This window comes from Montipora capricornis, chromosome 8, assembly GCF_036669925.1.
Source record: "Montipora capricornis isolate CH-2021 chromosome 8, ASM3666992v2, whole genome shotgun sequence".
Classification (NCBI taxonomy): domain Eukaryota; kingdom Metazoa; phylum Cnidaria; class Anthozoa; order Scleractinia; family Acroporidae; genus Montipora; species Montipora capricornis.
In genome coordinates, this window is record NC_090890.1 from 785,716 (window position 1) to 803,215 (window position 17,500).

General features: G+C 38.6%; 1 protein-coding gene and 1 pseudogene across 3 annotated transcripts in view; one reads left to right on the top strand and one right to left on the bottom strand.

Moving 5' to 3' along the window:
- Positions 1–2,258, bottom strand: part of LOC138060020 (uncharacterized) — a 3,524-nt gene extending 1,266 nt beyond the window's left edge. The window contains exons 1-3 of one of the 3 annotated variants that reach the window (XM_068905699.1): positions 1,615–2,248; positions 867–1,314; positions 484–508 (exon numbers count right to left, since the gene is read on the bottom strand). In XM_068905699.1, coding sequence (XP_068761800.1) covers positions 484–508; positions 867–1,314; positions 1,615–2,028 — 887 coding nt within the window. In that variant the 5' untranslated portion in view covers positions 2,029–2,248. Of the gene's footprint in view, positions 509–866; positions 1,315–1,614 lie in introns of all 3 variants that reach the window. The other 2 variants (XM_068905697.1, XM_068905698.1) reach the window with 2 other exon arrangements.
- A 13,225-nt stretch (positions 2,259–15,483) lies between these two features.
- LOC138059849 (uncharacterized) lies at positions 15,484–17,304 on the top strand (annotated as a pseudogene).
- The last annotated feature ends 196 nt before the right edge of the window (positions 17,305–17,500 follow it).

Sequence of the window (17,500 nt, forward strand, 5' to 3'; positions counted from 1 at the left end):
ATCACCCAGTGCAATAAGAATAGTTTCCCTTTCCTCTTGTGATACATAGAGTAAAAAGGATTCTAGTAAGAAACTGCTTGGGAGACTCCCCTCTCCGAATAGCACTGATGCTATAACAGCTCGTGACAAAAAAATTGGAAAATAATTGTACGTTTTTACACCATGCACAATTATCCGTGCAATTACTTCCCACTCTGTTTTCTGAAGTTCATGCCTTATATAAATTATGCATGGCCCTTTTTCCTGTGTTCCGACAGTTAGTGAATGGTACACTAGTTGCTAAAAGCTGGTCAATACTTCCCTCATGACACCCACCCCAGTGCCCTCCTCTGCATTACCATCATCTCCACTGAATTACAGTACTATAGTTACGGTACGTCTAAGTTAACATTCATCATACTAGGATCACTGAAAAGTTCTATCATATCATCCTTTAAAAGAGCTCGATGTAAGCATACATGTTTTGTAAAATTATCATCTAACCCAGAGGGAAGATCAAAAGGAGCATCTGCAACACAAGAAGAACAGGTCACGTAAGAAAGGACTACTACTGAAAAGGTCACTTACAGGTATGAATTTTTTCTCAAGTTTCAATCTGAGAATAACTGATGAAATTGTTGAACATCCTTTGGCCAGCCATTTGCAAAATTTCGGAAAGCTTAATAACTATTTTTAAAGCATTGGGAGCAAATATCGTAACTACATGTTCTTTATATATCTGGTATCCATCATATCACAAGGACTTTGAAAGGAGAAGGTTTATGAGATTTTTCCTCTTCAGGTGCAACTATCTTCATATCACAGGATTTAAAAATTAAATAAACAGATAGTACTCTTAATGAAAGAGATCTTTTGAAAACAGGTACCTGCATCTGGGATATGTCCACTTTGCCCTGGACTTTGATCAGTATTGACTTGAGGTTGTAGTGGCAACTGACTAGCCTGTGAAAAAATTGGGTCTGTTTCAGTGACACGAGGCAGTCTCTGTATAGGAGTAGCTGCATCTGGTATATGGCCACTTTGCCCTGGACTTTGATCAGTATTGCCTTGAGGTTGTAGTGTTAACTGACTAGCTTGTGAAGAATTTGGGTTTGTTTCAGTGGCAAGAGGTAGTCTCTGTACAGGATTTCCTACTATAGAGAAAGCATCAACACTGGAGGGATCTCCTGTAGGTTTTATTACTGAGTCTGGTAACATTGCTACTAGCATGGTATCATCATCATCGTCATCGTCATCATCATCATCATCATCATCATCATCATCATCATCATCATCATCCAAATTATATTCTGGATCATCTTTTGTCTCAATATCCTTCAAAAACAAATAACAGAATTATTAACTAAAGACAAATACATTCGACAGAAGTAGTACATGTATGGATTTTTACAAGCCTTATTACTTTACGTGTAGGACAAATTTATCCATTATTTGTTTGAATATGTCCTGATTCCGGATATAAGCTTAGGTATACCCAGCCCTTCTCTCCGGCCAAATTAAACACGGGAGATGCAGCATTGGGCATGATTCGAATAATTGCCTAATTACTCATTAATTTCTTACATATGGTCATCGTCTACATAAAAAATCAAGTCGAGTTACATCGAATCTTACCTCTGATAGATCGGGCAGCAACACTTTATTTGGCCTCACATACACGGGTTTGTTTTTGAAAAGGCGATGTAAAATAACCCCAGTAATCCCTTCCTGACCTGGTGCAAGCGTTGGTTTAACGAGCTTATTATGGACTGACGTAAGGATTTCTATGTCCACAAGGCGAGGTATGGTTTCTCCAAACGCCTCCATGATGGTGGTCTCAACTTGTACTTCGTTCATGGCTTTATAAAACTGGCATGCATTGAGAACTTGTCCGCGCTCTGTCAATGCGACTCTTCTACCTTGTCGCGGCACACCATTGACTGATGGGCCAGGTAATAAGATTAAATTGCACAGGAATGGAGTGTTTCCCTTCGGTTTCGGTTTCGGTCTTGACCTATTTGTCCTGCTGGAGTTACCAAGTCGTCTCATGTTTGCAATTCGTCTAAAATGCGTGGAACTTGCAGAACTTACACTTTGATTGATGCTCGAGCTTGGATTACCTTGTCTACCTTACGAGCGTCCAAAAACACGGGACACTTCAGCACTAACATTCGATTGATTTGGCTGAGACATCTGTTCCGTTAATACTCGAACTTCCTCAAGAAGATGACGGAGTTGCTGTTCTGATTGCTGCGCCATTTTGACACGGCGACAGGGGCCACTCACGAGGGAGAGATAATCCCGCCAATATACTCTCCGCTGACTGCTTAGGCTTACCGGCTCAAAAAAAACTAATCGATATTCTCGAAAGGTGAATTTTTTTTCTCACACAACGATTTTTCATTCTCAACAGTTACTATAAATCTCGTTCGGCAGTTTTTCGTTCTCGATTGGTAATTATGATCTCGCATGACAGTTTTTAATTCTCGTATAGTAATTTCAATTTCTCATACAGTGATTTTCCAATCTAACGTAGTGATTTTCCAATCTCACATCGTGATTTCTCAATCTCACACATTGATTACTGAAACTCGATAGGTGATTTTGAACTCATACCACTTTTGTTATGCTTGGCTTGCCATGGAGTGGGCCTTTATAGAATGAGCTCTCGTTCATTTTAATTTCGGTCCCTCGTTGGTGACCTGGTTCAAATTATTTTGTAATGATGTGTCGACCGCTATCCAAAATAACGGTTGGGTCTCAGGGCACTTCACTCTAAGTAGAGGGGTCAGACAAGGGTGCCCAATGTCCCCTTATTTGTTTATAATAGCAGTCGAGATATTTGCCAACTTTATAAGGACAGACGATGACTTAAAGGGGTTTGAAACGAATGGGATCGAACACAGACAAAGACAATACGCGGACGATACGACATTAATACTCGATGGCTCAGACGGCTCCTTTCTACGCGCAGTAGAGGTTTTGGACAGATTTCACATGATCTCTACGCTTAAAGTAAATTTCGAGAAAACCAAAGTGCTTTGGGTGGGTTCAGCAAACGAGAGGGGACCTATACACTGTAACAAGCCAGATATCCCCTGGGGCGTTTGGTTCGCAGCAGACAGAAATGTAATGCTTCGTTCCAACTATGATGAGAGGATCACGAAAATAAAGAATGTGATCGAATTGTGGCAGTTCAGAAGGCTTACTTTAATTGGCAAAATAACTTTCATTAAAAGGCTTCACCTCTACCCACCTCCACGGAAGCATTACAAAATGTCATTAAACTCCTCTTTGATTTTCTTTGGAACGGTAAGGGCGGCAAGATTAAAATAACAGTTATAATCACGGACTACGATGACGGCGGCCTCAAGATGATCGATATTAACGCGTTCAATCAATCTCTTGAAGTCTCCTGGATCAAAAAATACCTTGATCAGACAAATAGGGGAAAATGGAAATTTGTTTTTGATGACAGTTTAAAGAAACATGGAGGTGAGGCAATTTTCTCATATAATCTCCATAAAGACGACATCCCTATGTTAGGGATAAGTAACCCATTTGTTCGTGAGGTCCTAGAAACCTGGGCAGAGCTACATTTTTCTGACGTTGCTACTATTAATAATGCAAACATTGGTGATCAGATCATCTGGTATAATTCCCTAATTCGAATAAATGACCGGCTCGTTTTCTATAAACATTGGTCAAGCCATGGTATCAGCAAAGTTTCTCACCTGCAAGCCGAGAATGGTACCCTCCTTAGATATGACGAATTGAGGACCGCTATTCAAGAACTAAAATGGTTAGAATTCTATGGAGTTCTATCATCTGTAAAATCCTTTTTGAGGAAGCTGCATAGTACTCCGATGCGCGTCAAGGAAACTGTGAAAGGAGTGACTTTAACTGAGCTTATCTCCAAACGTAAAGTCAATAATTTTATCTATACTTCTCTTTTGAAGAAAAGAACTCCCGCACCCATCCGGAGCCAAGAAAAGTGGCTCAGAGACCTGTGTGGTCAGAATGAGTGTGATGTCAACTGGAAAGTAGCATACACAATTGCCTTTAACTGCACGCTTTCTACCAAATTAAGGACCTTCCATTTTAAGCTCCTACATCGAGGGATTGCCGCGAATGATTTTCTGAAGAAAATCAGTCTTGTTCAATGAGATAAATGTTGCTTTTGTGAACATGAAACAGAAACTATTACCCATCTTTTTCTGCGCTGTTCCATAACCCAAAGTTTTTGGAATGATGTTAAGCAATTCCTTTTTCAAAAGGACCTTGGAAATGATTTTGTTCTCACAGATCTTCATTTGATGGGGCTGTCTAATGTCCCTGCTTATGCAGCGATTGATCTGGTTCTTCTACTTGCAAGATATCATATTTACTCTTGTAAATTAGGGGGAGCGTTGCCTTGTTTTTCCGTCTTTAATAGTAAACTGAACACAATTATTCACATTGAAAAACAAGTGGCTGTTCGGCCGTAGTTATCGTTCCACCTTCTTTAAAAACAAATGGAAGCTTTTTCTTCGTTAAACTTGGTTTGCTCGCACCTGGTAAGCCCCTAGCTCACATCCTTTTCTTTCTATAAACGTTTTCCAATTTTTTTTCAGCCGAAATCACCCACCCATCGTCTTCCAGTGGTTAATACCCGTTTCCTAAGCAATTCAAGTCTATTTGTTAAGTAACCGAATCGTTTGTATAGCATGTGTTTTGTACAGTCCATTTGTGAGTGTTTTGTAATCTGAAAATACTTGCTCCGAATATTATAAATTTATACCTTTATAGCAATAATTAATAAGATTGTATTGTAAGTTGTGCAAGTAAGCATTGTACTGTAAGTCGTGTTTTAATAAAAATTTATTTAAAAATAGTAATAATAAATAAAAAGAAAAACATCGGAATTTGACAAACAAGTTTCAAATTTGAGTCTTGATTTTCTTATTCGACATCGAAAAACTTTTGTTTAGGCCTAATTAGGCCTAAGGTTAGCTTTTAAGAATGTTTAGGATAATTTCTGTATTGATGAAACAATGACCTGCAACCTGTGCCCTGCGACCTGCGACCTGCAGATTAGACTCGCCGTCCGAAATTCTTGTAAAAACGTGGACGAAGCTTACGGAATAACTTTGGTTGGCCTCTGTGGGGGGATTAATTGAGCAGTCGTCGTCTGAATGTCATGGATTTCTGTATTCAGATGTTTTCAAACGAGTTATGGAGGCAGTAAACAATGTTGGTGTCGGGGAATTCGGTGCTGGAAGACTTCTCGGTATACAGGCTCACGCTCAAACGTTGAGGTAAAATAATTGCTGTTAGGCTCAATTTCATGATATCAGGATATCATGATAGCAGGAAAATGATAAGTCTGTGATTAATATTGAATGTGCCTGCCTGTGACATGCTGGGAAATCAATTAGCCCGGAATGAAATTTTACACAGCTACAATTGGGCATTCTAAATTTCCCGGCAGTTCCTCAGTTATCGAGTTCCATAAGTCCCGTTGCTGTTGAGAAAAGTGTATGCCAGGAAAAACAAGTTGCATCTCGCTAGCCTGAAATTTAAGTAATAATTTGCCTATGTTTAAATTAACAAATATACCAATACATCACTAACTTTTCATGTTTAACTAAAGAATTAGGGAAGCAGATGTTCGAAGGTGTAATAGCTGTTGAGTTTTATTCCTCAGTTATCGAGTTCCATAAGTATAAAACTTAAAAATGATTTGCTTTAAAATCAGAAAAGAACTAATTCACTGTTGCTATTGAGAAACGTGTATGCCAGGCAAAATAAGTTGCATCTCCGTAGCCTTAAAGTTAACTGAGAAATAATTTGGCTGTGTTTAAATTAACAAATATACCAATACATCACTAGCGTTTCATGTTTAACAGGAGAATTAGGGAAGCAGATGTTCGAAGGTGTAATAGCTGTTGAGTTTTATTCCTCAGTTATCGAGTTCCATAAGTATAAAACTTAAAAATGGATTGCTTTAAAATCAGAAAGAAACGAACAGGCCATTTCCGAGTTCATGTCTGCCTCCTCTTCAAAGCGAGTCTCAGTGCGAAGGTTTTGTGATGGTAATTACATGTAGTTCTAATTTACATATCAATGAAAACTATTTTTCATAAGAAAAACTTCGCACTTTGACTCGATTTCAAGAGGAGGGAAACATGAACTCGGAAATGGCCTATTCACCGTTGCTGTTGCCAAAAGTGTATGCCAGGCAAAACAAGTTGCATCTCGGTAGCCTGAAAGTTAACTGACAAAATAATTTGACTGTGTTTAAATTAACAAATATAACAATACATCACTAACGTTTCATGTTTAACCGGAGAGTTAGAGAAGCAGATGTACGAAGGTGTAATAGCTGTTGAGTTTTATTCCTCAGTTATCGAGTTCCATAAGTATAAAACTTAAAAATGGATTGCTTTAAAATCAGAAAAGAATTAATTCACCGTTGCTATTGAGAAAAGTGTATGCCAGGCAAAACAAGTTGCATCTCGGTAGCCTGAAAGTTAACTGACAAAATAATTTGCCTGTGTTTAAATTAACAAAGACACCAATACATCACTAACGTTTCATGTTTAACCGGAGAATTAGGGAAGCAGATGTTCGAAGGTGTAATAGCTGTTGAGTTTTATTCCTCAGTTATCGAGTCCCATAAGTATAAACCTTAAAAATGGTTTGCTTTAAAATCAGAAAAGAACCAATTCGCCGTTGCTGTTGAGAAAAGTGTATGCCAGGTAAAACAAGTTGCATCTCGGTAGCCTGAAATTTAAGAAATAATTTGCCTGTGTTTAAATTAACAAATACATCTCTAAGGTTTTTTGTTTAACCGGAGAATTAGGGAAGCAGACGTTCGAAGGTGTAATAGCGGTTGAGTTTTATTCCTCAGTTATCGAGTCCCATAAGTATAAAACTTAAAAATGATTTGCTTTAAAATTAGAAGAGAACCAATTCACCGTTGGTGTTTAGAAAAGTGTATGCCAGGCAAAACAAGTTGCATCTCCGTAGCCTGAAAGTTAACTGAGAAATAGTTTGCCTGTGTTTAGATTAACAAATATAACAATACATCATTTACTTTTCATGTTTAACCGGAGAATTAGGGAAGCAGACGTTCGAAGGTGTAATAGCTGTTGAGTTTTATTCCTCAGTTATCGAGTCCCATAAGTATAAACCTTAAAAATGGTTTGCTTTAAAATCAGAAAAGAACCAATTCGCCGTTGCTGTTGAGAAAAGTGTATGCCAGGTAAAACAAGTTGCATCTCGGTAGCCTGAAATTTAAGAAATAATTTGCCTGTGTTTAAATTAGCAAATACATCTCTAAGGTTTTTTGTTTAACCGGAGAATTAGGGAAGCAGATGTTCGAAGGTGTAATAGCTGTTGAGTTTTATTCCTTATTTATCGAGTTCCATAATTATAAAACTTAAAATGGTTTGCCATAAAATCAGAAAAGAACCAATTCACCGTTGCTGTTGAGAAAAGTGTATGCCAGGTAAAACAAGTGGCATCTCGGTAGCCTGAAAGTTAAGAAATAATTTGCCTGTGTTTAAATGAACAAATACACCACTACATCACTAACATTTCATGTTTAACTGGAGACTTAGGGAAGCAGATGTTCGAAGGTGTAATAGCTGTTGAGTTTTATTCCTCAGTTATCGAGTTCCATAAGTATAAAACTTAAAAATGGTTTTCTTTAAAATTTCACTGTTGCTGTTGAGAAATTGCATCTCGGTAGCCTGAAAGTTACGATATAATTTTCCATTTTTAAATTGCATGATGCTGGCCGTTGTAAACCGTGTTTTAGAAAATATTTCAAATTGGACTATTTTGACACGTCACTCAAAATTCATTTAAAGTAATTTGAGATATTTGTCGTCATTAAAAAGTTTATGACGAAGTCGGCCCAACCAATTATTCGAGATTAACACCTCTCTCTCCCTTTCTCTCTCGCTCTGCCTTTTTAGCGTGGGTCTTGTTACAACTCTCACTGAGATTCAGGTAATTTTTTTTTTTACCTAAACAGCGGGGAGCCACATTGCTGACCCAAGTTAAGCGCCTCATGGGTCTTCGGAACTGACAGCAGTTACTCAGCATTCATGATTTCCTCTTTGAAATCACTGTTGTGATTTCTTCTCTTAAGAGAAATGACCTCATACCTCTTTTTGTGGAGAATTTGTGCTTGTTTTGTTTTTGCTTGGAGCTCAAAACTCTCACAAAGACTCCCTTTGACTTTCAATTGAGAGCATTGAAGGTTAGGAGCATTTTTATCCAGTGCATTCAAAATCATTCCAACTGCGCTTCGCACGAAATAGTGATGATCGCAAAATAAAGTGGGGATAAAACTTTGGCTTACTGAAATAACGAAACATGGACTTCAAAACGGAAGATATGGAGATTTCCCTTCGGGTCAGTATTAGATATCAAACGAAGTCTTTTCGATGGATTCGCTTCAAGTTCCTGCATAATCTTGGCTAACCAGCTTAACTGACTTAAAATACGACTGGGGGCGGAAAGAAATCTAGAAAGTTAATAAAAGTTCTTGTTCTAATAACCAAACGATAAAAGATTCGCGTGTAGAAGATTAAGATATCACAATTTGAAAAAAAAAATAATCATGAATAGATCTCTTAATATGTCGTATGAAACCAAGTATTTAGATAAATAATTACAAAATACTATTTTCGAAAAGGTCACGAAGTTTGGTGAAGCTTCTTCCAATACCAAAGATGTTGGTACTTGCAAAAATTTGCAAAAATATTTCCCGCCTCAGTGCAAGTATTCCGTCGTCGTTATTTTATTTGTAGCAATGATCTGCATGTTAATATTCTTTGAGAATAATTAACTCAAGTGTCCAAAATAGTTATGAATATATAAACTATTTTGTATTACTAAAACGTAATAATGCAGCATAGGAAATTGTTTTGCGCATTACAGGAGTTATACCCTTTGCGAGTTTAATTAAATTGAAATTTAAAAGAGACTTTTTACTCTTGATTGAAAAAAAAAGAAACATTGTTTGGGCGTCGCTTAAAAATCAATGCATTTGTAGTTGTAGTTGTTTGCAGTTAATTCTATTTCGTTCTTTCCCTGAGTAATCAGAGGCCCCGTGGGGAAGTCGAAGTTCCCCATTCCGTTGACTAAAAAATGTGATCAAAAATAATTTTTGTAGCAGCTTTGGAGGAGGACTTGAATCAACTGCTCTATCAAGTTATCAAATTTTTCAACATTTAGGGAGGGAACATTCAAAACACCCTAACCTAAACAGTTCCGATAGTTACTGTGCTTCAACTAAAAATGATATGGCAAGCCAAGAAATGCTTCCGGCAAATTGTATTGCTCCACAAGGCACCCCATTTTTCTTCTCTTGTCGGAGTGGTGATGACAAATTGTGCCTGACATTGTCCATTGTGAATATCACACAGCTGGTAAATACTCAGGAAGTGTCAACGCTGTATACGAAGTTGCCCCGACTCCTCATTCTGATGCTTTAGCAACACGTCGATATAGCTAAGCACTCGAAAAGAGAAAACATTGGAAGTTCTCCTCCTTGAATACTAACAAAAAAACTTAAAGCGTGGCGGAACAGAAAAAAATCGAGTCCCTTTTCGGTGTGAAGTGATTCACTTCTTAAAACACCGATGTGATTAGCATGTAGCAGTGCGACTGCTCAGAGGAAAATGTGAGGAACAAAATTTAAATAGTGAAACGTACGGCAGAACTCAACCTTTCATAGATCATAAAAAAAATGGCTGTTAATATTTAAAAACACAGCAAAGTTCACGAGTATTAGTTTTCACAAAAGCGAGCGGTCGCTTTGTTTCGAATTGTAAACGCAAACACCATAAAACATGAAAATTGCGGTCTTATCAGTGATTACCACAGAAATCCACGACTTTTAACAGGACTCGTCATGTCAACATACAGGCAAAAACACGCAAGATACAGCTAGTGATTGACAGATATTTCAACAGAACGGACATCTTCACGCGCATTTTGGCAGGTTAAGGAAGCGAATACGATATATCAATCATGTGCCAATCAAGTGTCAAAACTCAGTTATGTTGGCTTTACCAACGCATTCTATGATAGATTCATATTCACCTTTCATTTTTCAGTACCCATTCAAGATATATTAGAGAACTTTAAAATTAGCATTGCGTCAGTTTACGTGAAACGTTACTCAGCAAACGGCAAGCTACTGCTTGTCGAAAAAAAGCATGAACATTTTCTTATCCTAACTTGTCTCTCTCCTTTGAGAAACTGCTCGATTCTGTAGATGACAAGCAAAAAGTTAGCTGAAATCAACAAGTTTTGTTTGAGTTTTGGCAAAACGCAAATTTCCGTGTATATCTTTGGAATTATTTTTCGGCACATTTGTTTATTACTTTTCAGAGACGTCCAACTGTCATTCGCGAAGTTATAAGGGAGTAACGAATGATAGCTTTCAAACTGTGCCACATGACCAGAATTGGAATGAAGGGTTATTAGGCGGGACATCGAAACATCCTCCCTCATAACACCAAGGCATCGGTGGAACCATCACTCTTGATAAAGGCTTGGTGAAATCCTTTTTTTTCTTCAAAAGAGCAATATCTCTGTAGGAATTAATCCATAGTTCAGGGAAACGAATACCGCTATTTTTCAGTACACCAAAGATTTCGCCGTGGATTACGTTACGACAGCTGCCTCCGTCCCGGTAACCTTTCACTACGAATTCTTGTGGCACATAGGTTGAGTTCCTAGTTCATACCGAGATAAACACTTTAAAAGTTAGGTTTTAGGAGCATTTTGAGATTAGAGTATTTCACCTCGATCTTTTGTATTTGATGAAGCGTTTAATAGTCCAACTGGTTTCCAATAAAAGAGGAATTATATCGTTTTTGTTATGGACAACAATAAGGAGAGTTTAGAGCGCCAAATAAGGCACATATTTTTATGTTCGTATTTGGCTTCTTCGTTGTTCTTGGTGAAATCTTATGATCCGTCTCAATACATAATCTCTTATTTTTCAAGTACTCCTAGAGAAGTGCTGAAATAAGACCGAACCCAAATTTGATTTTAAAAATTGTTTTAAAGAGCTGAAACAAAAACTGCGGCAGCTTTACTTGGGGTGTTCAGCTAATCTATGGAGAATATCTTTCACATCTTTTGAGATGTCAGTTGCCTCAACTCCACTGAAAAGGCTCAACATGACCAGCAAAGTATCTTGAATCAGTAACTCGCCTTTGGCGTTTAAGAGCCGCCCTCTATAAATATCGACTATCGTCGTTTGGACGAGAAAAAATGAAATCCCTCAAACTTTCTCAAAAGAATGGTCTATATAAGTGATTCACATAAATATAACTTTCAGCTCAGTTCAATTCGTATTTTAGCTGTAGTGCGACCATCTTGGTTTAACCGCTCTGAGAGGGCTTTCAGCGGCCATTTTAGACCACACTTTTTAGAATTTGCCTTACAAAGAAAACGGTACAAATCCGAACAAAATAGCATTACTCGAGACAAGCAAATGTTTGTTGTTAGGTTAAGAAGCTTTTTTGGGAATTTGATCGAAATATGATTTTTTTACAGAATTTTTAATTTCTTGTCAATTGAACTACTCTTCAAGTGCCAAAAAAATGGCCGAGTTTAAAGGAAAATATCGCTAAAGATACATTAGTTGGCATCCTAAAACAGCATCCCGGTTAAAGAGCAATGTTTCATCTGTAAGAAAATGCAATAAAATGTTTGGGCAGTTAAGAGGACAAAATTATAGAAGAAGTTTTAACTGTACTTATGTCAACAAACACCGACTTCGTAATTAGCATCACAACCTGAAAATAACGATTTACTACTGAAGAATATAATGATAAATTCCACTTACCTCGTAAAATATCAAGAACTGAATATTTCAAAGTATATCACATTATAGTTCCAGTCGGATACAGCCGCATTTTTGATGATTTGTTGTGCGAAATCACTGTAATAACACCGCAGCCGTTAATTCTTCAAAGCCCGTCAGGACAACCATCACCCGAAAACACTGTCTTTCGCCTCATAAGCTGCCGTGTGCAGGGTGTCAAATATTTCTTTGTTATCCCTAATGACCAAAAATTCTTTTAGCAACCATTTAAATCCTGCTTTGAAGTGGAGACTCTCGTCAAGAAATCGTTTACGTTCTGTTCACCTTCCGCCATAATCAAACAATGAGATTGCGTTACAGAAACGGGAGCACATCCAGACGGGTTGGGGTGGGGGTGTGGTGGAAATTAAAAATGTCACGGACCTTAGCTTGCAAGATGCTGCGAAAGCGTTAGCCATGCTTCGCCTATTGGGGGCTATAAATAAAACACCTGTCTCGAAATAATGGAACATGACTAGTACCTTTGGGGAACGTTGAGAATTTGTGTAGGTTATAATTTTTTTTCTGGCGTTGGGCGTAGTAGGAAGTACCCTCTGTAAACTTATGGTCTCTTATGTAGATGAGTACCTTTTCCAACGAGTTCAAAATATCTTGTGGTAGATTTAGGTGCAAAAATGAGCCTCTGGAACTTTCGTAAGCAAATCGTTTCACGTTTGTTTTCCTCTCTTACTGTGATCAAATTGCGCTGCGGAAACGCGAAGCCTTTCGTAGTAGATTTATATAATGACTACGTCAAATTAAATTTCATATGTGTGGCTACTTTTCATTTTATTTCGCGTCTAATATTTTTAGTCGTTTGGGTTGCAAAAGAGAACCATACAAATATAATGTGTCAATCAAAACATATTGTTTCCAATTATAATTAGTACATTATTTTCGTGACACGCTTAAAGTGAATGGCAAGTAGCCGCACTTGATTTAATTAAGCCGATGGTCCGAGGAGAATTCCTGGTCATGGCCACCTGTGGCTACAAGTCGTATGTTGGAGGTCCCTGTGGATCCAGTATCCAAAACCATAAAAATGTACAGTGCGTCCTACTGAGTGACTGCCAAGGGGACGTGAGCCTTTATTTAAAAGCACTAAACGTTTGGGATTCATCTTTGAAAACCGAGGCACAATTGCACCTAGCAAGGGCAGGTATAGTATGAGCATTTTCATATTTATTTTAGCAGTTTTCTATTCACAAAAGTACAAATCACAGGTATTTATTCCTTGAAGCAAATATACTTATTTTCAACTCCCCCACGAAATTCACGACCTTGGTTCCATGCCATTTCGGATCACAAATTATCACCTGCGATTACGCTTCATTACACCTTCTCACACGAGGACGCTAAAAGTAGTAGCATTTGCAGAGTGAAAAGCGTGTAGCTTGGTTAAAACCAAACTGTTCCATTAGATCGTCCTCTCTACAAAACTAATGCTTTTGAAAAAAAGGTATTTAAATCTCATAAATTCTTCCTTATCAAAGTTTCTTCCATATGAAATTTGGTCTGAGGCATATATTAATCACGTGCTAGGAGACCGTGGGAAAGTGCGAATTTCACTGACGCCCATGCAGTGTATACAACTTGTACTAATGCGTTCATTTCATTTTTTTTTTAATTAAGTGATAATGTATTCAATGAATATTGAAGCTGGGGACGTAAACGTTTGCATTGAGGTCCTGTAATAAATTTTCAATCAAAGTGTAAACCAAAAATTTCACTTTTTGGAAATCATCACACGGGCGACATTTTCAAATGCATGATCGCCATAACGTAGGGACATATATGTGTTGAAAAACGAAGGTTTATTGTGATGCAACGATACTGAATGGGACTGATTGTCCAACTTTAAAAGGGAGAAAGGGAGTTATTGCCTTATTATCATTGTCATCATTATCATTGTCATCATCATCATCATTATCATTACGTCTTTAGGTCTCTTTGATGCAACTGAAGACAACCTAAAAATCAGTATTTGTCCTTAGCACCGAGAATGATATGGAATCCGTTGGCGTTGCAACAAGAAAAAGTGTTCAACCCCTGTAGATTGGGCGCCACACAAGTCCAAGAAATTAAAGGGCGATCGTGGGTTGACAAGTCTTCAGTCAAAAGGAATCTTCCATCTAACCAACCAGCTAGTACATGTTGGCACGCGTAAGTTGATTTTGATCCTACATAGCAACTGAACAGTTGCAGCTCAGCTGCCAAAAAAGCTTTTTGAATTCCTTTCTTTTCTCTTGTCCTCTTATTATATTTTCTTCTTGATGTTGCCATGTTTGCAGCTCTCTTTGTTAAACGAATTTTTGAAGACAGCACTTAACATCCCTTACAGCTGCACACACACAAGACAACGACGCCAATAACGAGAAATAATGCTATCAACTTTCTAGGCTTTTATAATCAGCACCGAGGGAGGTATAAAAGGGGAATACTTAATCAGCTACACCGGCATTTTATTTTCGGTTCAAATAGTGAAATTAACTGACACGGTACATATATAGCAAACAAGATGAATCAATCAATAATTGAATAGCGATTTCTCATCTCCTGATCAAGTTACCTCCATTTCTTAGCACTTCGCTTCTGCTATCTAGTATATAATATTAGTAACTGTTATTCAATTAAATTCCAGCAATATGTAAACAGTGTAGAGGAAAGCTTAAAACTGAGCTCAAATCAAATATATCAGGATCATCTGAGCGCTTACCATGTGACCCTGGAGGAAAGAAAAAGGAAGAGTTGGTGCTTCCACATCTCATTACTCCTATTTCTTCTAACCTGGAGATTTGTGCCACAGCTCGGCAGAAGGAAAACTGTCACTTCCATCACTTGTCAGCCATACATCGACGTCAATTAGCTCCGAGATCAGTGCTTCCGCTCTGCAAAAGGAAGTTGTGACTCTTCCTAAGCATGGCTCTACGGACAGTAGTGAGGTTTGTGCAGTGTTTTTAGTATTCCCTCTTTTGATACGGTGTGTAAATGTTTCTATTATGATCAATTTTGTTGGTCTTTTCTTACAGGATGGAGGATGTAGAGGCAGTGATCTGGTGGATGCGTTTGAGAAATTGGCTCTCGATGACGATAAAAGTGTTCATTTTTCATATGTAGGAAGCAGTAGCAGCGAGGCGTCTCATGACGTCTATGGTGATCTGCAAGTTCTCCGTACGGAAAAACTCAACCAGTTTTTAACTGCTTGTGGTAAAGAAGAGAAGGTCCTTGGCCAGCCAAAAAAGCGGTGGGAAAATTTGAGTAAACAAAGATGAAATGCTTATGTTGCCAGAGCAACAACCGCAATTGTAGCTGAGTTAGATGTAATCACACCCGGAGATGCTGGACATTTGTGGACGGCAGTGAAATCGTCGCGTAGTGTTGAAACAGCCCTTGAAACAGGCGAAAGCGTTGATAGAAAGTATCTAGTTGTACTCGCTGAAACATACCAACATGCCACAGGTTGGGACACCCGCAGGCAGGTCTTAGCTATAATGGCAGACTTAGTTCCCATTTGTGAAATCAAGAAGTTTATACCTGGTCTAACTGATTACAGAGTTAAGGAAGCTCGGCTCCACATCTTGAAGTATGGACGTGGTGCTCCTGTCCATTTAAAGAAAAGTCCAAGAATGAGGGTCAATGAAAACCAACTTGATCATTTCTTGACTTTCATGACAAGCTCCCATGTGGTACAAGACCTTCCGTTTGGTAAGCGATACCTACATTTGGAAAACGGCCAGGTTTTAAAAACCCCGAATGTGATTTGAGCAATGATCCCACAAAGAATCATTGAGCAGTATACCCAGTTTTGTAAGGAATGTGACATGAAGCCCCTAAACCCAGCTACTATTTCGCGCTTGTTATCCGTGTGCGCTGCAACAGTTCGCAAATCCCAGCAGGGTCTGGACTACATCACTGCTGATGGTGCTAAAGGGTTTGATGACTTAGCTGCTCTGGCTGCCAAGCTTAAAGACAAACGTGTCTGTGACGGGGAATGGTCAGGGGCACCCAACGAATCTGTTCCTCACATTATCTGTTCCCAAGAGGAATCTTGCTGGCTGGCAAAAATACAGGTGTTTCGATGAGCTGGCTGGGAAATTTTGTTATTGATAGAGGTTTTGCCTGGGAATTACTGACTTTTTCTAGCATTTCAACCCGAGCTCGCAGTAGAAGCACGGACGACGGAGGACGACTAAAAAAAAAAAAAAAAAAAAAAACCCCTTCCCTCTCCCAGAGAGTAGTCACAAACATACGACGGCTGGTCAGAGTGATTGCGCTTGCGGAAAAAACCTGTTTTGTCCCGGTTTTGTCGCTTTTGTTCGGTCGTTTTGGGTCGAGGGATTTGAAAGCGCGCGGAATTCCTGATTGGGAAATAAATTTGATCAGCTGGCTGGGAAACCAACCAATTTTATCTAGCTGGCTGGGAAATTTCTTGTGTGTCTTGCTGGGAAAAAGGAACAGATCATGTTTTCCCAGCAACACTGAAAAACACCTGAAAATGCCTTAATAACATTTATTTCATTAACTGGGGTATAATAATACATTTTACAACAAATTGGTCGTTGGGTGCCCCTGAATGGTTTAGTTACTGCCAGGAAGCACTAAAAGCGGGAAACCAGTATATTAAAGCAGAGTACAAGGTATGCTGAGTGGTGTAAGCTACGAAACTTACAGATAATTTTTTCCTGTTTTCTTGTTTTGTTTCACGTATTTAAAAAATCCACGTAAATATCAAGAGAACAGAAAAGTTGAATGATGAGTACTTTTCCTTGCATTTTAAAGGGTAAATTACAGCTAAGCTCGTCCATCAGACTGGTGTTAGATTTAATTTTGACACTAAAGCGACAATTTCTATGCCGTTCTCAAAATATGATTCAGTAATGAAATGCATTTCTTTACCAGATTCAAGAAGGAAGCATCTTGCGTCAGCCTTTATATTCTGCCTAATAAACTGTAATGCAGTATATTAAGTAAGACCCGTAATTTTTGATAGTAACGTTTAATCAATGGTTGATCGATGACACAATGATGTTTTACCTGACTAGTTTAAATTTGCTTGCTTGCTTGCTTGCTGACTGACTGACTGACTGCAGATGATTGACTTGCTGATTGATCGGCTGAATGTTTACCATTACCGCATCATCTACATGACTTCTAAAACATTTTTTTTCTACTAGCAGATTCACATCGCACAAGAGTCGCACATCGCTGATCACTGTGCGGTATACGCTCTTAGTGACCCCAAGGAAGACCATTTCCAGCGCAAATGCAATCACCCCCATGACCAATCCTGCTCGTCTTGCGAAGGGCTTAATTCTGTTCTCTCGAGCATTGAGGCTTCAGTGAGAGATAAGGCTGCCAACCTGGCAGACGAGGAGCGTGACGATATGATGTATTCTTGCCAGCAGGCCGTGCAAGCCATTCATAATTGGAAAGCTCAGCAACTTTGAGTTCTTCAACAGGATAGATGCCGAATCCATGTGCTGCAAGAATTAAGTTTAAATGAAGTTCTTATAACCCAAGACTGGGCTATGAAGTTTTTGCCACAAAAGTACCGAGAGACCCAAACAGATTGGTTTGGAAAAAGAGGCATATATTGGCACATTAGCGTCGCAGTCAGGAGAAACACGGACGGAAAGCTTGCCG